The following is a 23,659-nucleotide window of genomic DNA, read 5'->3' on the forward strand; positions in this document are numbered from 1 at the left end:
GCGTGTGTGTGTGATCAAGATAGCCACACAACCCAACCCTATATAGTTGTAAAGGGAATTAACATTAAAAACATTACACAGAACTTGCATTTTAAATCATTTCTTGAGGCTATTTCTGTGTCAAGGTAAGAGCATTAAGAGTCTATGGTTGGGTCACTACCTCTGATACAACCAATTTAATTCCGCAGGTGAATTTAGCTCTCTCTAATTTGAAACAGTCATATTGAGCAATACAAGTATCGAGTAGGAAGGTCCACTGCAAGGTCCAGATGTTTTTGAGTTGAAACCAGGCCAGTGCAATGAATACATCTCCTCTTTCAAGCTGTCAAATACTAATTCTGTTGCTCTCATCCCCTTGGAGATTTCACTGGCTTTGTTTATCAGACTTGTTTGTGCAATGCATTTGACACACCATTTGTCACAGCTGTAGGTTGGCTTGACGTAGCACTGCCTCATTACAGAGTTATTGTGACCTTATGTGACTGGATTATGGAGCCTAACATTCTTAACACTTTTAAATGCTCATTACTGCTCGCTAATAAGTATATAAACATTATTATTTCTCTAAATAACTGTCATCAAAGCAAAGTTATCTCAAACAAGTGATTTTTCAAGAGTGTTTCCAAGACTGACAACACCCTGAGAGTGATGCATTCTTTGTTTGTTCATCAAACAGTCAAACTGCTTTTATACTCGAGCACATGATGTTTTTTATTTTTTACTTGGTGCAACCTCTAATCATAATTTCTACAAGAGAGTGCAGTTAGGGGAGGGCTTGAGTTTTAATGGACTCTAATGTGTTTGTTTGACCCTGGGGAAAACCATCGTGATACAGTACACGCAGGTGATTCAGTCCTATTTGCAGGTAAGTTATGTATTAAGTGAGTTTCTGCTATAATAGTTTAACGTTAAATTATTAGCTACAACAATATTGTGTTACAACAATTTATTACGGATTCCATAATATTTTATTAATAACTGCAACTGACAAAAAACAATCAAAGATTTACTTGATTGTATATTTTCAAACTTTAACAAATTGTGTCTTACAATAATTTTTTTCCCCATAAAAATGATTGTTTTTCTCTATTTCCAGCATGCACTATAATATGACAGAATTGTTTGACCTTTTGCTGGTTTTATTTACAATGAAGTGTTGTGGATTTTGTCAAATTTAGCAATGTGTCTTGTGATGTCTGGATGAGTTTTTTCCTCTATTAATATGGCCATTTGATTATTACTCTTATTGTGGTTGAAGTAAAAAATTGTTGAGGTATTCATTTATTTATATGGTCTTATTGTTGGTTGGATGTTGTAAGTAGAGTAAGACAAGCACTTTGCTCTTCACAATACATTTTTTTAAATTGATGAAGCACATACTATTGAACATTTTGCATCTACTGTAATTGTGTTAAAAAGTAGACATATAGCCTACTTTTGTGTACTTCTTAACATAACCAAACCAATCTGCTAAAACACGCTTGTGATAAGGTCAAGTTTGCCTGCAGGAGATATATACGTAACAACAGTGCTTGAGTGCTCTTCGTGAAGTAGGGGAGAGCGGGACACAACCTAGCGCTTTTTGACTGTCTCAGTTTGTGTAAATATACTTACGGTTCAGAGAATTTATTTTTTCCCATATCAATTTCACACAACTCTAACAATTATGTGGTTTTGTTTATTAATAGCCTAGAGTGTATACTTTTTTTTCTTGATATAGCCTGTACCCCAAGTGTCTTCTGCTGGTAAGATCAGCATTAAATAACTATCTCAACTGTTAAATATTGGAGATTAAAATAATATCAGATTTGTCTAATTTAAAATAAACACCAAATATAGAGATTAATAATTAACATAAGTAAGACATTTACTTTTGATATGGTTAAATAAATGTTCAGTGATATCTTCCAAAGATTTCTGAATTTTGGCGCAATTTTTTCTCTAGTGTTGATATGGCAAATAGTAAATGCTGTAGGCTACACTAAGTTTCGTCATGCTGGCATGTGTGGAAGTATTCGAAACAAGGGTGTTACAACTAGTCCTGCGTTAGGATGTGCCCCAGTCTCCCCAGTCCTTCTCGAACTGTTGGCTACACTCTAACTAACACACGGTTTGACCCTTTTCACATCAGGGTTTCTTAGAAGTCGTCATAGTTGGGTAAACATCGCTGAATAGAGACTACATTAAATATAATTATTGTTGTGTTCCCATTTGCTCAAATAACAAAGGGAAAACTCCACAGTGTTATCACAACTTTCAAAAATAGTAAAAAAGAAATAGTGAAAGATTGATAATGGCAGCCAGAAGAGAGAAAGATGTAAATTTTACCGTCACTCCCATAGACGCTGTAGCCTATTAGAAACACCCTCACAGAAACTTTTTTTTAAATTGCAAATGCAAAATAATACAAAGTAGGCTAGTGTTATGTACATAAGCCTACTTTAAACATTTTTTAAAGCTTTGATGACCGTTAAAACAAATTCAAATGTTTGTTAAAAAGAGTCAATCCCCTTAAAATCACCACTGAAACACGTGTCCAGGTATTTAAAGTAAATAGAAATGCTTAGTCACATTTTACATTATATTATTATTTTATGGAGCTATTTGTTTTATAGTCTACCTTAATGTATGCTATTAGCCAGGAACAGTAACGTTAAATGAACCGATATGGATCGATAAAGCAAACGATAAACGTAAGATAAGAGCTGATGTCAGGTTGTCTTTTGGTTTAGTGGCATCCCATCTCAAATGGCCAGCAGTATTTCAATGGGACGGTCTGTTGGATAACGCAACGCACGTCACATTTCTCCTCAACCTCCCGCGAGCTGCTCACTTTCAGTTTGCGCTTTGCAACTTCGCGGTTGTCTCTGCTTTTCCGCTGGTGTGATGTGAAGATAATGATGCTTTAATCTAACTAGTTCTCGATGTTTGTCCGGATCTTCATTTTGATTAGGGAAACGAGAGTTTTGTTGGGTTTATCGCTGCGCGTGCTGTTTGGAGATGCAGAAAACATCACCTCTGTCACTGTCAGTATGAGTGATTGTCCTACGGAAACACTATCATGTAAGTGTCATCATTTAGATTTTTCTTGGGTTATGCAAGTCTCATGATACATGGTTATGTTATAGGCTATAATCTGTGAAATCTTGTTTTCTTGAATAATTACTTAAAATAAGTGTTCCAATAGCTCCTGTTGAACAACTTTACAACACAATTGTACTTTTGCCTTATTGCCACGTCTTAATATGCCTCCAGATCTAAAATTATGTAATTTAGGCGTGTGCTATTTGGACATTAGGTTGATATTGCATAGACATAATAAAAGTTATTGTGGTCATTCTATGAGGTGCCTTTTCCATTTTGTAAAGATTGTTTTCAAAATATGATGGGGAAATAGCAATGAAACGTAGTAACGGTTGATGGCACCAGTGTTGACAGTTTTACAGTTCATTTAGTCATTAAAAGCCTTGTGAGGTGAGCTTACGAAACTACAGGGTATTTACAGTAGGTCTATTAAAAAGGGAAGTAAATGCTGATAATTCTACAGATGTTAAGGTTTTGTTAAGCAAATGCTTACTGTACAAAACCATCACAAAATAACACAGTAAAAGTAGAATGACTCATTTACAGTATGGCTGCTTAGAACAGAGAACACAATATAGGAAACTGTATTTCAGATATTTTCCATGAGCCATAAATTTAACCTTTTCAATAAGGGGTCGTTGTAAATGACAACAGTCATCCTGTACTGTAGTTATAATAGCTTATGTATTAATACATTTAGTTTGATGCTCGAGTGTTCTTTCCACTGAATTCCTCTGTTGAACACATTTGGGTTATAGTGTGTGCAACGGCACGCTCCATTTCTCACGATTTAACAAGCAATTTAACAAGCTATAAAATGCCTTTGGCAGTGTTTACAGCAAGTCAGTTGTATTGTGTACAATGCAATATATTTTCAATCACATTTGTGATAGGAAAGGATCAGTTAAACAGTCATTGCATTTCCCTTTTTGGCAGCAAATGATCAAAATGTATGAAAACGACACCACAGCAGTTGCGTTTCATATCTCATTTCAGCTCAGTAGCCGTAGATGTAATACAATATGAATTCGATACAGTGGCTCTGCATTGAGATGTGTGTATTCTCTTCTCCTCCTTGCTGTAATTTGTGGCATCTTGTTCTCTCCAGCGTGTGGCTGGTCTTTTAGAGGCAAAGGGCATGTGGCACGTGAAATGGTTTTCTGGAATGTCTTGGCCGATATGGTGTCTCCCTCTCGGTTTTGTTAGGAAACAAACGCAACATTTAATCAGTCCTTTTAAGCAAACAGTAATTGCCCTCTTGGGGATGCGAGATAAGAACTAACATTAAAAGCATGACTAGAAGAGAAGAGTAATCTTCCCGTGAACCAATGAGGTGTCTGCTCCAGTGCCACCCGCCTGAGCTAATAAGAGTGTTTGTGAGGGTAATGTCTGGTTTGAGCACCAGATTGTGTGAGGAAAGCTATAACCCAGTGGCATGGTGGCCCCACAAGTGGCTGTTTTCAAACTTACTAATGAACTCATAACATTTAAGTGTATAATTAAATATGTGGAGTAATTTGTAGTTTGAAACATCTACAGTAGTGGCAGATTTTATTGCGCCAACAGTTCACAGCGAAGGTTGAGGTTAATGACTGCTTCAACAATATGCACAAGTCTTTATGTGGTCAGTCTTTCTTCCCTCACCTATCATAAATGCAATGCAGTTTCGTGGAAAAAGCGAACTCTGATGTAAAGTGTGCATCAGTGAGTTCTATTGAGCGCTTTGATCTGTTTAGCAACCTGACACTGACTTCAGCAGAAACATGCCACACATGTCAAGCTATATCATATTACAGCATCAGACATTACGCTTATCTTGCATGCCCATCTCACTTCTCAGAACCGGAAGCTCGATCGGGATCATGATTAACACGGCTGAATTTTTGAATGGCTGGATCAGTAGAATCCTGTGCAAACATTCCCACCGTGTCAAGTGGGTTATGTAAAAAGTGAAAACGCTAACAGTCCACCGGGTCTCCGATGAAGCACGTTGTTGTTTGTCTCTCTCCACATTAGACGGTGTAACTCAACACGTTCTGTATTGGCTGTAATCTTTAGCCCCTTGTGGTCCTCTGGACAAAAGTAGAAGCTTTTAGTGAAGCTATTGGTGTAGTCACTTCTGGCAGTATTGACGTGTGAGAGTAAAATACGGAGGTTAGGTCACCGTCGACAGTTTAGATGGCTCAGGACAAAAGGGTTTATACCTTTCCTTTGGCACTTACAACTACAGCTTTTATCAGGCTTTCGTCGATGGCAGAAACAGAAATGTTGAAAAATACAGAAGCTGATTGATAAGATAAGCTTCTAAAACTTATGTGTAATTCACAATTTTGAAATAAGGATGCTGTTGTCTGCATGTTCAGTGCAGGTCAGAGGCCTCAGAAGTTGTTTAGTCCGTTTTTCCTCGAACATGCACGTTCCAGTTAATTATTGTCAAGTTAATGTTTATTATCAGCATTGTTATCAACAAGGAGTTTTGAAGGACCTATTAAGCTTTTATTATTAGACTTTTATTAGAAGGTAATGACTTCTAACTTTTAACATCCATTTTTAACCTTTCCATTGCACAAAAGGTTCTTTATAGTGGAATAGGGTTATTTACATTATTAAAATGAAAAGGCAAAGTCACATTGGCAAAATTTCTGTGACATGTCTTGACCAAAAAAGGTCCATTGTCAACATTGTAGCGATGCATGAAGCACAGCTCACACAGGATCACTTTCATACCAAGAAGTTTTCGGTTGGTCAACACCAAAAATTTGCATGACCAACTTGAACGTGAACAAAACTTGCCATGACGTTATAATAAATCATGGGGTTTCCTATTAACATGACTGGATTTCGGCCCCCAATTTTTGCCAAGCAACGGTAAATGTGTAGCCTGGGAAAAACCTGACGAACTTCTGGCAAATTTGAGATTTGCTCTGCAAGTCCGTCTGGCCAAGAGCCCATTCAAGCCCATTTCCATTTTTTCCAAATCGAGGCACCAATCAGAAACGTTGAGGCGGGCTTTACACGATGACGATCGCTCTGATTGGTTTTAGGTCTATCCAATTGTGCCCCCGAGAAAGGATTTGAGCGACGTCCGTTGGTGACGCCCCTTTGGAAAATGAATGAACCTTCCCCAGACCCACTCTGTTACAACTGAGAAGGGTCTGGTGTCAACCAGCCTAGTAAATGTGACCACACCTTAAGATTTTTTTTACTTTTAAGAGCTGTACACTGAAAGGTTCTTTGAGGAATCCAAAATGGTTCTTCTATCTTCTATTTATTTTTTAGAGTGTAGGAAAGGAGAAAGTACGCACAAACAATCACAAACATTACCAGAAATGTACAAATGACCTTTTTGCTTGAGGATATAATGACAGTAAACATTATATCAGTTATGGGCTTCATTTGAATACACTTTTGTGACAATGTTGTGAGTCTTGGAGCAGATTTTCCTCTTTTTCGTGGTGATTTTCAACTCTTTACCCTATCTTGACCCTACTAAACTATTTGGCCACTTCACTGTCACATAAACTAATCCGTCTCTGCTTTGAAGTTCTTCTCAGCATGACACTGCATCTAGTTTCCTTTTAAACATCGCTTTGGTTTTTTTGCTAAGCAGGTGCCAGCAATTTCCTCGTCTGTGCTACATTGCTGCCAAGTTACAGCCTGTCAACACGATCGCAGATTAAACAGAACAATAGCAGAAGTGGACCAGATGCACCAGATGAGATGTGGAGGTGTTTCCTCTGAGCTTTATCAAAAAAACAGCAAGAAGCCAGCCGAGTGAGCAAGCATGAAGCGAATTACTCTCTCTCTCTCGCTCCGTTTCTCCCCGTTCTTCATGTTTTCTGTCTTCAGAAAACATATCGTCATGTTGATACCTCTTCTAATTGCGATTCGGGGTAAAGGTGATTAGCATTTGTGACCGTGCCTAAAGCAGCCGACCAGTTTAAGCCAAATTAAACCTCACCAATAAAACTCTTGACTGGGGACTTGAGTGGAAAATGTGGCACTTTTATTGAAGTCATTAATTCGCCTTGCAGGATGCCTGCCCTGGTCTCTCTAGAGACACACGGCCGCCTCTCCACTGGAGCATAAAACACAGTTAGGAAAGGATTAAATACCTACCCTGAATCAATACCTAGGGAGACAGGCAGTTCTTACTCAGCTCACCTGCCATGGTCATCCTGCTATGTGGTCGCTGTGTACTGATATAATGGACCGTTCCTTGTAAAGCACATTGCCCCTCTCTTTAATACGAGAACAAATAAAAAGGGCCAATCGGTGGTTACAAAGGAAGATTTTGTTAAGTATCGCTTAATTTAACAGTTGAAGTGAGTATTGATCCGATTTGGCAAAATCAGAATTTAATCTATTAATTAGTTAAATTAATATGGATGTAAAAACCTGAAATTTTCACAGAAGTTGTTCTAATGAAGCCCATAACTGATGTTTATTGTCATTATGACCTCGAGCACAGAGGTTCATTTGTGTATAATTCAAAGGTTAAGAAGTTTCATTTTGTGTATCCCTGAATGTTTGCATATTTGCTTATGTGTGTGCATGTGCATCTGCATAGAAGGAAGTCAGTTTAGTTTTTTTTTCTTTGCTTATGTAATATATAACTTACACAATGAGTTACTGTATAGGGGTTTTAAATAAGTAAAAGGGATTGTTCACCAACAAAAAGAGATATTCACAATATCAAGATTTTTTTATATACACTGCTGTTGAAAGGTCTTGAGTCAGATTTTTTTAAAGGGCCATTCAATATAATAAAGAAGCCCATATGAATTATGTGACAGATTTGAGGGAAGACAGAAATTGTTATTTACAGACATTCTCCCCATTTACAGCAGCACAAAAATCTCACTCTCGTTTGTACATTTAAAAAATTGCTGCAGTGATGAGACTCATGATAACTATTATGTTTGAATACATGCATGCATGAGTGACATTTGAGAGCTATGGAGAAAATGAAGTTGGATTTTGGTCTGTTCCTCGCATAAACGATATAAATCATAATGGCTTCAGAGGACATAAATAGCACATGAGTACTATAAACCAATTTTTTTGCTGTCCTTTTTGGAGCTTGACGGTTTCTGGTCATTGTGTGCTTTCCACTTATGTTTCATTGTTGGAGGAAAACCATATCCTTCAATAACTGTTACAGTATCGTGACTACAATGGATATATAGCGAGCCGGCATTCCAGAGGGTTTAAAAGTTGAAATGTGAAGCACATATTTTGTTAAAGCACTTGAATTAATCATTTAGTAAAGCCCTGGTTATTCATTTATTTGTACTGTAAAGTTGTCTAAATCATCCTTTTTCACGTGGGACTACTTTTCTAGGTACATGAACTTAGTTTATTACATTACAAACATAATGTGGGTGGAGTGTGTTGCGTGTAAATGTTCCCTTTCTGGAGTTGAAAACATTTGATGTAACTACACCGGCAAGGTCAATAAGTGATTCTATGACTCTCATGCCATCATGTATAATATTGAAGCATTGTGTTAATATTAATAATAGGCATTTTAGTGTTTGCGGCCTGGCCTTGTGCTCACTGAACATCCTCACTGGTCTATTTAAGTTGGTCAGCTTGATTTTTCAGTTGAATCAGTCTAGTTGTGCATCTGTGAACAACAAACACCATTGCTGAATTGGAAAGCGTTTTCAAACTGTCAGATGGCAGCATGGTGCAGTGAATGATCTGGTTATGCCCTCAGGTTGACACCATGAGTTTGTGTCCTGCCTAGCTACCTGCTTATTCATCACGCTGAGCAGTCTGAGACCCAATTGAATTAGTTCCCTTTCAGTTGCCCAATGTTCTCGTGTTAAAAGCCTCTGCTGTTTAAACAGCCAGGTGGGTCCTGGGCTGGCAGTAAAAAAAGTTTAGTCGAGCTTCTTGCACCACTATCATCATACTGAAGTCATCATGTCACACTTAAAGGAGCCGGGTTTCAAAGAAAATTACCATATCATTCATCACTGGTAATGACGCCTTCATCAGCTCTTTTGTACTATTGGCTAATGCAGACCGCAAGACCAGAATGCTGTAAGTCTGTAATTACATTTATCTTTGAATGATTCCGTTTTTTCCACTAAAACGTCACTTGAGGACAGGAAAGATTATGACAGGAGGGAGACTATGTCTGGATAACATCAGGAATATATTCAAATGTAGACTAATTGCTATTCTATATATATTTGTGTGTGTGTGTGTGTGTGTGTTATTAAGTTAGTTTAAAGTGTACTGGCAGAACATAGATAGTACCTGCCCCCACCCCCCCCTTCATAACATGTACGACCGTTATGGCTTTGTAGTTGCATGCTTAATATCTGAGGAAATACATAGCAGGTGCTGAACCAAATCGGAATGGTGTTACATAAGTTCAGAATGCATGGCTTCATTTTGAAAGTTTAAAGGATAATTCCGGTATTTAACACCTTGAGTCTATATTGTAGTTTGTTTTGGATGAACAAGAGTGGTGGACAAATTTTTTTTGACAATGGTTCCTCTCTCGAGTTTTTGACTATAATAGAATTTGCCATGGACCCATTTAACATTGGAGTCAATGGGCATGTCCGAAAATGTCATTAAAACAGCCAATAATGTTCGTTTACAAAACTGTTAAACTCACCGAGTGGTTAGTGGTGTTCGTTGATGATTATAAACAATATATCGTCGCAATATATGATTCCAATCCGTTTATTTTGCTATAGTGGAACTATTTTTTCAGACACTTCACAACCGTGTAACTTCCGCTCAATATTTGAATCTGAAGCGTTAGCACACTTCCGACCACTTGATGGCGATAACTGATGTTTATGTCTCGCGGGACACTCACGGTCACAGTCGAGTTCAACTTCATATTACAAGTAACAATTAATGAAGGTTTTGTTTGTTTATTTCGCTTACTCTCCCGGAGCACAGTTGCTCTGCTCGCTAGCCTTATGAGAAACGGAAGCGAGCAAAAAGACTACATCGACCAAATGTAAACAGCCCCCTTTCCGTTTCCGGTAGCGCATTTATATTAACGAGCACTCAGTCCTTCAACAGAATTCAATGGGATTTTACAAAATGATGAATAAAACACGACAGAAACTGTATTTCGCAACACTTTTTGTCTCTGGAACATCAACTAACATCACTAATCACTCGGTGAGTTGCACAGTTTTGTAAACGAACATTATTGGCTGTTTTAATGACATTTTCGGACATGCCCATTGACTCCAAAGTTAAATGGGTCCATGGCCAATTCTATTATAGTCAAAAACTCGAGAGAGGAACCATTGTCAAAAAAATGTTGTCCACCACTCTTGTTCATCCAAAACAAACTACAATATAGACTCAAGGTGTTAAATACCGGAATTATCCTTTAAGTAGGAAAATATAAGTTGACAGAAAACTTACTCTGTGCTTTGTGTGTGATGTCTAGCATAAAAATATATGATATATTTTATATAAGTTGCTTTGTGACATAAATGTCAAAAAATTAAGTGTGTGTGTGTTCCACTTTCCACTTTCATGGAATTCCACTTTCATGGAAATGTGTGTGTGTGTGTGTGTGTGTGTGTGTGTGTGTGTGTGTGTGTGTGTGTGTGTGTGTGTGTGTGTGTGTGTGTAGTATGTGTATGTGTGTGTGACACCAAGAACAAATTTTTATTTCTTTGAAATTTATCCCTATTACAAAGGATGAAGAAATTGGTTGAATACCACCAGCAAGGAAAGGTGTCAAATCTCACCAGTCAACAATCTAGAAAAAGCAGTTAACCACAGGACTTGACCTCGCCTTTTGCTGTATTCTCCAGGGCTAAGCGTGAACCTGATATGACAGCAGTGAATGCATGCATTAGTCTTAAAGGACAAGACAAACATGCTTCTTTTCTGAATTGTATGCATATTTATTATATATAGTTGACCAAAATGGGTTTTTGTAATGGTTGACGCCAATACCAATATACAGAGATGTAAATATATTGATGTATGTCATACTGTCTAATGGCAGCAAATAAGATGTACACATATTGGACAAATGAGCACTTATTTTACTCTGCTTACTCAAAATTCACAAAAAAGGTGAAAGCAGGAATGATTTATTTTCCATTGAAATACGCTTAGTTCTCACCTGCATTTCTTCATTTGCATTTTTCATGTGTGTTTTACCCTCATAATGTGGCATGTAATAACTGTGGTGAAACAACCTGTTAGGCTTGTGATTGTAAGCTTTGAGTGAGAACTGGAGAGGACTTCTAAAGTTTAATAAGAGGACTTTTCTTGAACGAAATAAGGTTTCTGAGGGCTGCTCTTGACTGAGCTTTCATGGAATACAGGTCATTTTCTGGTGTTTCCTTGTTGTACCACAGCTGCACAAACCTTACCAAACAGGTATTATTGGAAATGATGAGAAATATATATAGACTAGTGTTGTTGTGCATCAATAAACTTGGGTACATCTGTTGTCACCTTTGATATGGGCTTCATATAAGGTTTTATCTAGCTTTAGATCTAGTTGTCCTTTTGTCCTTCCCGTGGACATTTTAATAAACCTTTTTTGACCCCGGCGTCTGTTGTGCGTCCAGGAGTTTTGCCAGGCCAGGCTGTTGTATCCTTGATCTGATCTCCCACTAATGAGTGAATAAATGAATAATCAGTCGTTTCTATTTTAGATGCCTTTTTCCTGGATGCCTCTCTCTCGCCCTGTCTTTCTCTTCCTCTCTCTCCCCCCGTCTCTCTCCAGCTCTTTCATTAAGAAATAGCGGAAAGACCCGTCTCTCAGCACCTCCTGATTGGAAAGCTGCCGGCTCTCCTCTTCAAATACTAACTGTATTTGTTATTGTGAGGGTGCTGTGATAACATTGGGGTCTTTCCCATCAGACCAGGAAGGGGGGAGATTTGAGGCAAGAAGGGTCTTGTTAAGGCCATTGTGTTTACACTCATTATTTAGTATGACCCCACAGGGCGAACCACAAGGACGACTGTCACAAAACATAAAGCAGTTAATAGCTCTGACACGATCCATCTGGCAGTGTCCGAGTAGTTTGTCACTCTTAGTTATGTGGGCGCACCGAAAAATGCAAGTCGTTACATCATTATGTTTGCAACGGTTTGTTTCAGAAGGTATTTCCGCATGCTACTTTACAGAAACCTTCAATTTGTTCCTCAAACTGGACAATAACAACATTTGTCATTTCATGACAGAGCCAGTGCCTTGGGAGACCAGGTCATTCAGGGGTCAAGTGTCCAAAGCCTTCCTTTTCCTATTAATTTTCCCTGCACGTACCAGTCTGTCACACACCAAAAAAAAGTGTTTCACACAACAAATCGAAAACTGTATCCACAGGAGCGGATAACAAAATTGACATTTGAGCCGTTGGGAATAGGGCTGATTTGATTAAGATAATTACCGTATATAGACACACTTAAAATTGAACCTAATTAAACAGGCTTTCTCTGAACGTGATCACATTTTGCAAGAATTAATTAGCATTTTCTATGTTTGGAGGAAAACCATGTTATTCTGCTTAGCTTTTGTAATAGATTTTTTTTTTTTGAAATAGCAATAGTTGGTGACTGCCCACACTTAATGTTTCTTCTGCAACATGCTGTACCCTTGGGCAGTGTGTCCTAATAGATCAGAAACTTTTGTCATTAAATAAGTTCTGTATGTTCTGTACCTTCGACATTACTGCTTAATCTTTGCCTGGGAGGGCAGCTTTTGTATTTGTCAATTATTTACATTTGAACTATTCCAGCCTGAAAAAATTAAAATATCTATCCATCCATCCATCCATCCATCCATCCATCCATCCATCCATCTTTCACAGAAAAAATAAATACAATTTTTTTTAGAACGACATGAGGGTGAGTTAATGATGACAGAAGTTTCAATTTTTTGGGTGAACTTTCCCTCTATCTCTGATGAAATTATGCAAGTGTGTAGTCACTGATGCTGACAGTTGGCAAAAATATCGTACACTCAGTGTGCCATAGTTGTACAAATCACATTTTGAACACATGTCCCAAAGTTTCAGTTTGAATTAAAGCAACGGCTATTTACACTAAGTGAAAATAGCAATATTTTCTTTGCAAGTGTAAATAGTCTTTGTAGTAGTAAGTGTAAAGTTATTAGATGCAATTTATACTTAGTTTAAATAGTGGCATATAGGCTGGTACATTAAAACAGTATGCAATAATAACAACATATATATAATGTTTACAACATAAGTATGAATGTTTATATTTAATAAAATCATTAAATGGATGCTGTCTTATTGGGACAATAAAGCCCTCCCCCTACTTTATTGCATTTACTGCAAAAAGACCCTCCGTTGAATTAAACACCTCCTTTCGCTGATCATTTGCTGAAAAGAAAAATATATATTTTTAAGAGTTTCAACCCCTATCTTCTGCATTAATCATGCCTTATATTATTATATTTGAATCCATACAGCTTCAATTTCTTTTAAAGAAGTGTCATGTATCTGCTGGATTACATATTTATCAAACAGAATGGAGAATCTAAGGTCTTCTGACATTTTTGTCTTTATGCCTCCCTCAACTCACACTTACAGCCATAAACAAATAATGAGTAACTTAAGGAGAGCAAATAATTTGAGATCTTTAAAAAGTGAGTACAAGAAATGACCCATAAATTGTTTGTGAGCTTTAGCTGCGAGCCATGGCCATTGTTACAATGGAAACGTATTCACTCTGGTGGCCTAACACACATAGTGCAATGGGTTTCAGGTTATGACGTGATTAAAATTTTGTGTAAATTAGAGAAAGCCAACAACGCAGCCCTATCAGTACACCTACTATTTCATTACCAAAGTTTCACCGTTTTTTTGTGCCACCACAAATCAAAAAGAAATATGAAAAACCCTTTGGAACGGAGCGGTTGTCATTCATTACTGACAGGTAAAGGCTCATTTAAACAGCCCTGATCAGCCATTATGAATGGTATTAAACAGAAATGGAATGCTGTAATCAACACTTTTCCTGATTACATAATTGTGGTAGCTGTAACCAGTCTAAACTGTATTCAGTTAATTGTGAAGCTCTAACTTTAGAGCACTGTATTTGTGTTATGCCGTTTTTTTCCCCCAGACATCATTCCAGTTCTATTGAGCGGTCTTCTTGTGAAACATGTTTTTTTCAATGACTCCATGACCCTCCATGACGCATTTTCTTGTCTCATTAGAGACTGTAGAGACCATTCTTTTAATCTAGAGTGTCAATATTGAGACGAGTGTGATAGTTTCACTAACCACTACCTTTGTACAGGTGTCCCTGATTATTCATGGCCTCATTTCCAGGGTCTGACGTCTCAGTGTTCATTATCTCCACCTGCCTATAGAGGGAAAATAGAGAAACAGGTCTTTATTTTGTGCTTTATGTTACTACAGTGATCATGGACAAAGGCCAGCTATATTTGTTTACACTGTGTTAAAAGATCTTCTCTTTTTGTGTAATGCAAACTTTGATATTATCAAGAGTTGTAAATGCACACAAACTGCATATTTTAATCTGAGAGATCTTCTTTTCTTTTCTTTTTTGCATCGTACCAGCCAGTTCTACCCGTATGGAAGTAAAATAATGCCAAATGTTTTTGAAATTAAAAGCCTGTTGAATTTCACTACTTGAAAAAAAATATGCATTGCATTAACCATGCTTGCATTTTAATGCATTGTATTTTTAGGGCTTGCATTTTTATGGGCTGAAATTCAACATGGTTGTATATTTAAGCTGTGAATATTTCAAATCAAAACACATTTTCATTAATAAAAATTCAACAATCCATATTCACCTTTCATATTTCACTTCCAAAATATTCAAACGGTTTAAAAATGCAACCTATAATATTCAACGGGCAATTTTCGGTCCATTTTATTTCACTTTACAAATTCGCTTTCACAAATTCAGTGGTTCAAATTCGACAGTAAATTCAACATTGACATCCAGGAACTGCAGGAAAAGCAGTAGATTACCGAGCATAATCTCCATCTGCTGTTAATCAACCTCACCAGCAGGGGGTGCAAGCGCGTGTTGTTGACGAAGACCAGAGCAACAGTTAGAGCAAGCCATTCATTCATTCATAAAAACTGATTTATAGAAATGTAAGTGTATTTGTGATTATTATGAGGGCTGTTTTTATGTTTAATTCAGTGCCTTCACTGTGTAGCCTACATGCATCTTTCTCTACCGTGAATGAGATTATAATGTTATTCCCCCGATGCTGATGTACAGAACAAATGTTACATTTGAGGTAGACATATAGCCTATTTCTCTTGGTTGTTTAGTTGCCTTAACTTTATATCGCGGCGATGTGGTGCGCGGGTTTCCCTCAATAATTCAGGATTGCTGGACATATAAAACGCTTATCTTAATGGACTAATACAGTGATATAAAAGACCAAACTCGCACCTTATTGAGAAGGCTGTACTATATGGCTACAGGCAAGCAGATGGACTCAGAATATGAACTTAACACGCAAAGTTTCACGCTGAGTGTTTCCCAGTGATATACTGGTTATAAAGTTGGCTTGACGTTGGACGTTCGCGCATTTAGGGACCGTCTCTAAAATTTCACGACATTGGTATACACGTTTCTAACTTCAATAGCATTGGAAGAGAATGACTTACAGTCATAAAACCAACTGTAAAGTGTTCATGTAGGTGTCAGGCATGATGCACACATTTAAATTCATAAAAATATATTTATTCAAATAAATAGAAGTTTGCTATTGACGTTAGTAACGTGTAGGGCAGGCCTATACTAATATCGTATGAAACTTTAGAGACGGTCCCTAAATGCGCGAACGTCCAACGTCAAGCCAACTTTATAACCAGTATATCACTGGGAAACGCTCAGCGTGAAACTTTGCGTGTTAAGTTCATATTCTGAGTCAATCTGCTTGCCTGTAGCCATATAGTACAGCCTTATCAATAAGGTGCGAGTTGAGTCTTTTATATCACTGTATTAGTCCAGCTAAGCGTTTTATATGTCCAGCAATCCTGAATTATTGAGGGAAACCCCAGTAGGCTACTGCACCACATCGCCGCGATATAAAGTTTAGGCAACTAAACAACCAAGAGAAATATATATCTACCTCAAATGTAACATTTGTTCTGTACATCAGCATCGGGGGAATAACATTATAATCTCATTCACGGTAGAGAAAGATGCATGTAGGCTACACAGTGAAGGCACTGAATTAAACATAAAAACAGCCCTCATAATAATCACAAATACACTTACATTTCTATAAATCAGTTTTTATGAATGAATGAATGGCTTGCTCTAACTGTTGCTCTGGTCTTCGTCAACAACACGCGCTTGCACCCCCTGCTGGTGAGGTTGATTAACAGCAGATGGAGATTATGCTCGGCAATCTACTGCTTTTCCTGCAGTTCCTGGATGTCAATGTTGAATTTACTGTCGAATTTGAACCACTGAATTTGTGAAAGCGAATTTGTAAAGTGAAATCAAATGGACCGAAAATTGCCCGTTGAATATTATAGGTTGTATTTTTAAACAGTTTGAATATTTTGGAAGTGAAATATGAAAGGTGAATATGGATTTTTGAAATTTTATTAATGAAAATGTGTTTGAAATGTTTTGAATTGAAATATTCACAGCTTAAATATACAACCATGTTGAATTTCAGCCCATAAAAATGCAAGCCCTAAAAATACAATGCATTAAAATACAAGCATGGTTAATGCAATGCATGTTTTTTTCAAGTAGTGAAATTCAACAGGCTTTTTATTTCAAAAACATTTGGCATTATTTTACTTCCATATGCCCCCATCCCCCCCTTTGCTTTTTATCTCCCAACCTGAATGAAAATGAAGTCGGGTTGACAACTTTCCAGTAGTTTACATTCCATCATCTTTAAATCTCTCACCCTGTAGTGCTTTCTGTTTTTCTCTATTAAAGGACACATTGTTATCTGCCACTGTGAGATATTGATATTGAAGCAGAATGACAGATTGGATTAGGTCAGGGGTTTTTAAACCCCTGTTGGCATATCGGTCACTGTTTCTGGCCCCAGGCAGGGCAGCGGTCCTCTGCTGTGTTATCTCATATTTCCTACTGATTGAAAAGCATCAGGCTCATAAGCAATATCTTAAAACTGGTGACACACTAGGAAAGCTCCCTGGTACCTGATCTGTTTGTTTCACTGTTTTTGACTGGACGCTGTGATGGTCGGTGACAGACATGATAAGGTGTTTTTACCACTTTGAAAGAGAATTCAAGAGAGTTTAGAGAAAATGCCATCAAAATAAAGTGCAGGTCATTTTTAACACTGGGTTTAGAGTAATGATAAGTCTTTATTACCTAGAACAGTGCAAAATAGTTTTTTGTGTGTGTGCGTGTTAGTTAGTTGATTTGATTTGATTTGTCTTGTATCTTGTAAAACAATAGTCCATTTTGATTTTGGCTTTCGCAACATTGACAATAAATCTTATCACAACTAAATCCTTTTAAGGTTTAAAACTCTCCAAGGCATCTATTTACATTTACATTTAGTCATTTAGCAGACGCCTTTATCCAAAGCGACTTACAACTGAGGACTACAACAAGCGAGTCATCGTGAAGAAGCAAAAAATAACGCAAGAAGTGCTCAAAATACAAAGTTCTGGAATTGCTCAGAGTAGCATAAGCCAAAACAAAGGAGGGTAAAGGAGAGGTTTTTTTTTTTTTTTTTTTTTTTTTTTTTTTTTTTTATGTCAAGTGCTCACGGAAGAGATGAGTTTTCAGTTGTCTTTTGAATGTGGTCAGGGATTCTGCATTCCGGACGAGGGTAGGGAGATCATTCCACCCTCGTCCGGAATGCAGAATCCCTGACCACATTCAAAAGACAACTGAAAACTCATCTCTTCCGTGAGCACTTGACATAAAAAAAAAAAAAAAAAAAAAAAAAATTCAGTCAAGAAAATTTTCAGTATTTTCAGTCAAGAAAATGTATCTCAAATGGGGAAATGCTGTTTGCAAAAATGGTTTCATTAACATATTTGGAACAACTGAAATAAAATATTTTTCTGCTTTATATCACTGAAATGATGCAATGGTACCTGCCTAAAGGGTTAATTAACTCACAAATTTAAATTCTATCATAATTTCCTAACCTTCATGTTGTTCCAAACCTGTATGACTTTCTTACTTCTGCAGAACAGATAAGATGGTTTAACTATCCCTTCAAGAGGTTTAATTCAATAGGTTTAATGTTGAAACATCAATTTTAAGTAAAATATTTAATATAGAATTAATACTTTTTAAATGTTTTAATATTTAAGCACAGGAGCATTGTATTGTTCATTTGTGAAGGAAAAAATACATGCAAATCTTTTATTAATCATGAGCAGATAATAATGCATTACAAGTAAAGCAAGTTACGTAATCAGATAACCTTTTCAAGTAACTAATTAACGCATTACTTTTAAATTTACAACAAAATATCTGAGTTACTTTTTTAAATTAGTAATGCAAGTTATTTTCCCAATTATTGACTGACAGTTCTCCTGTCCTCATGTTGACAGAAATCAGGAGTAAGTGCAGAGGCGTTGTGTGCGCTGTGATAACATGATGCTTATTGTAGTTATAAATAATGAGCATGTAGACTAAATATAAGCATGCGTAATAAAAACAGTGAAATGCAAACTTTGAATACTACGCAAACCTGCAATAATTACACTGTAAATTATACTTTATGTATTTAATCTCACTTTATTAAACAATGTCTTTGCTGCTGACATTTGATGTTCCAATTCAACCATACGAATAAGATAAAATTACTTAAGTTAATCATCACATTTGTGTTTCATAGTTTTTATTGCTGTTCTTCTGCCATCCAGAATGGCAGCACAGCTGAAAGGTTTGTTTGAGCTGTGCTCTCTGATGTACAGGTGTGAATTTGCATTTCCTTCAGGCTAAAACTTATTAATTTCACTTTTGGTGTGAAAGGTAGCCTACTTTACATTTGCCAAAAATAGTTTAATTTGTCATTAAAAAAAAAAACACACGCAACCCCATCCTATAGGTGGGGTAATGTAATGCATTACTTTCCATAAAAAATAACTAAATAATGCAATTAATGCAATTAGTTCAAGTTGTGAGTTCTGAGTTCAAGTTGTCATCATGACTCAGTCTTAAAATGTATCCTTTCCAAGAAAAATTTACAATCTTAGTTATTCTGAAATGTTAATCCAGTAGGATAAGACGTTTCAGAACGAAAATGATTTTAGTTCAGAAAAAACTGATCTGTTTTATGGTTTAGGAATGTTGTCCGTTGCTAAGAGATGCACATGCATTGCTACCCAGTTAGTATGCACACTAGCATCTCTCATTTATCTCTTACAGCCACAGTTTGTGAATCTATAAACAATCGGAAGGAGACGGCAAGCTTGGTTTCACTCCAGACACTGTAGCTGTGCCACATCACTATGGTTTAACAACAACACCATTTACCTTGTTATCCATGATGAGTGTACAGGAGCTTTACATGTGACAAATGATGGAAGTGAAAGTGAAGTGAAGTATTTGTAAAAATATTAAATAATCAAAACAATTATAATAAATGTAAAATTATACATTTAAAAGATAAATGGTAACATGACATCTTGATTATTACTTTAAATTCATTAAAAAAAATATTTATATATTTTTGTTTGTCTGTTAGGCAAGCAGAAAAATCCTTATTGTTGAGGAGGCGCTTTTCTCAGAACTGCTGTATAAATCTGAAAGGTTTTGTAAGGAACATATTGGTCAGCTGTCAAGTCATAATGTTCTGCTCTGTTTATTTTATGTCATATTTCCTTGTGCTAGCAGGTAGGCCAACATATAATCTGCTTGATCTAACGAGAGAAAATACCTCCTACATACCAAGACCTGCACAAATGCCTGTACAGAAAGAAACTTCCTGCTAGAGATTTTGCACCAGCAGATACAAACCTTGAAAAACAAGATGGAGCTTTGTAATAAATGTTAATTCAGTTGAACTCCAAACAAACAGATGCTAATGCGAGGATGACCAAGGTTAGAGGTGGGAATAGGAAAACATACGCTCATTGTATCACAGAGCAAATCTAATCTAACAAATACACAGCATTGCCCTGGAAAGGACATTTCTCAACAACAAAGATCGCAGAAAAATGTCAGCGACTCATAAATAATGAAGCGTGACTTCTAAACCTCACATAATTGCTCTTTTTCCTCTTTTGCAGATTGATGTTATTGGACAGACCAAAGAAGATTAGTCATTGTGCGACCTTCAGAGATGGAGTTGACCATTTCATTCTGCTGAAAAAACCCAGACCCTACCAGAGACCTCTCCAAGGTGATCATTTCACAAGGATTAATGGCATGTTCTCTTGTGGTCATGTCTTTGACCTCTGAGCCCTCCGAGAGGTTAAAACACTAGCCATGAAATGTGGTAGAGACATGTGACATGTCAGGCCCACCATGCTAGACCAGAGTGGGCTACAGTGTTACTCTCCCTATACAATACATGAAAGCAAAACGGAAACCTTTTGACTTTCTAGTCTCATTTTTAAACATGGCTTGAGTTTGGACTGTAGAAACCTCAGCCAATTTCAATGATTATATAAGTCTCTGAGGAAGAGACCATGTGTAACATCTCAACCTCGTGCAATGTTGCCTCGAACATAGACCAGTTCTTTCAGCCGGCGCTGTATATTATAGTCATCGTGCTTGGCTTCCCCACCAACTGCATGGCCCTGTGGGCCGCGTATTTGCAGGTCAGGCAAAAGAACGAGCTGGGGATCTACTTGATGAACCTCTCGGTGGCTGACCTCTTGTATATAGCCACTTTGCCACTTTGGATTGACTATTTCGTTCACCATGACAACTGGATCCACGGGCAAGAGTCCTGCAAGCTATTCGGTTTCATCTTCTACACCAACATCTATGTCAGCATCGCCTTCCTCTGCTGCATATCTGTGGATCGTTACTTGGCGGTGGCTCATCCCTTGAAATTCGCTAAAGTCCGCAGGGTCAAAACAGCCTTACTGGTCAGCGCGGTTGTATGGATAACCGAAATAGTGGCTAACTCAGCGCCTCTCTTCCACGACGAACTATTCAAGGACCGCTTCAACCACACCTTCTGCTTCGAAAAATATCCAATGCAGGACTGGGTGGCCGGGATGAACCTTTACCGCATTTTTCTCGGCTTCTTGGCGCCTTGGGGTGTGATGCTGGCAGCGTACAGAGGCATCCTGAGAGCCGTGCGCGGTAACGTCTCCACTGAGCGACAGGAGAAGGCCAAAATCAAGAGGCTGGCCCTCAGTTTGATCCTCATCGTCCTCCTCTGCTTCGCTCCCTACCACGTCCTCTTGTTGTGGCGCAGCGTGCTCTTCCTCAGCAACCCCTGCGACTGTGGCGCCGAGGAGAACTTGTTTGGTGCTTATCACGTGACTCTGGCGCTCACCAGCCTCAATTGCGTGGCGGACCCAATCCTCTATTGCTTTGTCAACGAAGGGGCCCGTCATGACGTGGGCCGGGCCCTGGCCACCCTCTTGGGTCTCTTCCAGCGGGGCCAAAGCCCAGAGGCGCTTATGGGGGCATCCATCACCGTAGAGACGCCCCTGGCCATGAAGAAGCCTGATTTCTACAGTGAAGTCAAAACTAATGCCTATAAAACTGATATTGAAGTACTCAAAGATGAGTGCCTTCAAATGACCATTCTCAGTGTTAAAAAGTGAAGTTAAATGTCAATTGTAAATGTCAATGTCAATAGCAAAATATTAAACCAAGTGCAATTTTAAAGTCCAAAGAATACTTCAGTTTCAACACGAACGCATAGAGTATGTGTACAGCCGATCCTCTTTTTAAAGTATACTGCATTTGATGATGTACAAACACACTATACATGTGAACTAGAACATTTAATCTTTGTCCAGTGTCTGTGCTATTTCTCTCCAGAAGTTATGACCGATAAAAATGTCTTTTAAAATTTAGTTTATTGCATACATCTCTTAAACCCCTCACACAAGCTCTTGTCAACATGGTCGTATATTGTTGTTTTCGTCTCCAGTAGTTTGTTGTTATGTCTCATCTTTTTTTTTCAACTGTGAAACAAAGGGTCAGCGTCGCTACCTTGTGGAAAAACTAATTACAGCTCAAAAATACATGTTCAAGCTGCAAGTACAGAGTACACATTGCTACGCGTATAGCCTACGCATATACTAAGCTAAGTATTGAATTTATGGCACACACACTGTACACATACCCTAGTGTACGCGTAAAAACCGAAGTATACTTTTGGCTTAACCAACAGGTTATGTGGAGCATAAAAGAAGGTACTTTGTACAATGTCTCTGTGTTTTGTTTTTTGTTTTTGTCCATACAATGGAATTCAATGGGGTCAAATGGTGTTGTTTTGGACCCCATTTACTTTCATTACAAACCATACAAAAACAAAATTTCATAGACAAAAACAACGCATTTCTTAAACTACCTTTTTTTTGTGTTTCACTAAAGAAAAGTGAAACAACATGAGGGTGATTAAATGATGACAGAATTATCATTTTTGGGTGAACTATCCCTTTAAGTGTAAATACTTTTTGGGGCCGCTGTACATGAAGATGCTCTTTCTGAAGATAACTATATCAACACCTATGTGTACCTCAAGTTTTATCCAGAAACACTGTCTATGATAAGGATTACTGATGTCAGCGAAGTGTTGATGTCAGAATACCTTCTCCTCTTGTATGTTTTATATGTATACATGCCTGCCATTTGTGTCTGTTCTTATAGATTTTGCAGGAAATATACTCTACTATCCCTATTTTGAAATTATTGGTCATTTTAAGCGAGTCCAATAATGTCAACAAAAAATAATGGCCAGGCTATTTTAGGTGACATGTCTTAATATGCATCTTAATACGCTGTATAAAGACTTAACGAGATTCTTTAACAAAACCCTGTCTGGAGGAGCGTGTTTCTCTTAGCCGTCTCTTGTTTTATATACTTTATGTACAGTGGCCCACAGATACCCAAAATGGAAACGGTTTCCAAACAATGGGCTTTGCTGTTGTTTACATTTTTTCTTCATTAGGTCTCGAGGTGCCCTGTTTCAGCCAACCAAACTGTAAGTCCTGAATGTCAGCAGTGAGAAAGTGCAATGTACTGGCTTTGCTGTTATGCCAAAATAAAACACGTCAGTCATTTTCTGTTGTGTATTGCTCAGCTATTTGCTTTAAATAGTTCTGTTAAATTCTTTCTTTGGCAACAGATGTTGTAAAAGGAAATAAGAGTGATGTGTAAATAATAAAGTTATATATATATATAACTTTGAGAAAACCTTGCCAGAACTATTAGTTGGGATGACATGTGTGATCAAGGGCACTGACGCTTAGCTTTATAACCTGAAGTAGATGTTAAGAGTTTACACATGTGGTCATGTAGTTCAGTGGAAAAAACTATACAACATTAAGGAAAGTCAAACGTGTCAACGTTGACAATTCACGTGAAGATTAGTAATTCTGATTCCCACCAGTCACTGTGAAGAAGGATCAAGCTGTGTGTCAGCTGATTAATGGAGCAGAACTCTGAG

The 23,659-nt window shown here is 37.6% G+C and overlaps 1 protein-coding gene across 2 annotated transcripts; it reads left to right on the forward strand.

The window, feature by feature from the left end:
- Positions 1-732: 732 nt before the first annotated feature.
- Positions 733-23,276, forward strand: gpr4 (G protein-coupled receptor 4). 2 transcript variants are annotated; one of them, XM_079609258.1, is made up of 2 exons: positions 733-865; positions 20,310-23,270. In XM_079609258.1, the coding sequence occupies exon 2, from the start codon at positions 20,712-20,714 to the stop codon at positions 21,804-21,806; it is 1,095 nt and encodes a 364-aa protein (XP_079465384.1). In that variant the 5' UTR covers positions 733-865; positions 20,310-20,711; the 3' UTR covers positions 21,807-23,270. The 2 variants fall into 2 exon arrangements, with proteins under 2 accessions (XP_079465384.1, XP_079465383.1); XM_079609257.1 differs by lacking the exon at positions 733-865 and adding an exon at positions 2,825-3,063 and having other exon boundaries at positions 20,310-23,276.
- The last annotated feature ends 383 nt before the right edge of the window (positions 23,277-23,659 follow it).

The sequence above is a fragment of the Phoxinus phoxinus genome (assembly GCF_949152265.1).
Source record: "Phoxinus phoxinus genome assembly, chromosome: 4".
Taxonomy (NCBI): Eukaryota; Metazoa; Chordata; class Actinopteri; order Cypriniformes; family Leuciscidae; genus Phoxinus; species Phoxinus phoxinus.

Excerpts from the sequence above, each read along its gene's own strand:
- gpr4 (XM_079609258.1), top strand. The coding sequence starts at position 20,712 with ATGTGTAACATCTCAACCTCGTGCAATGTTGCCTCGAACATAGACCAG.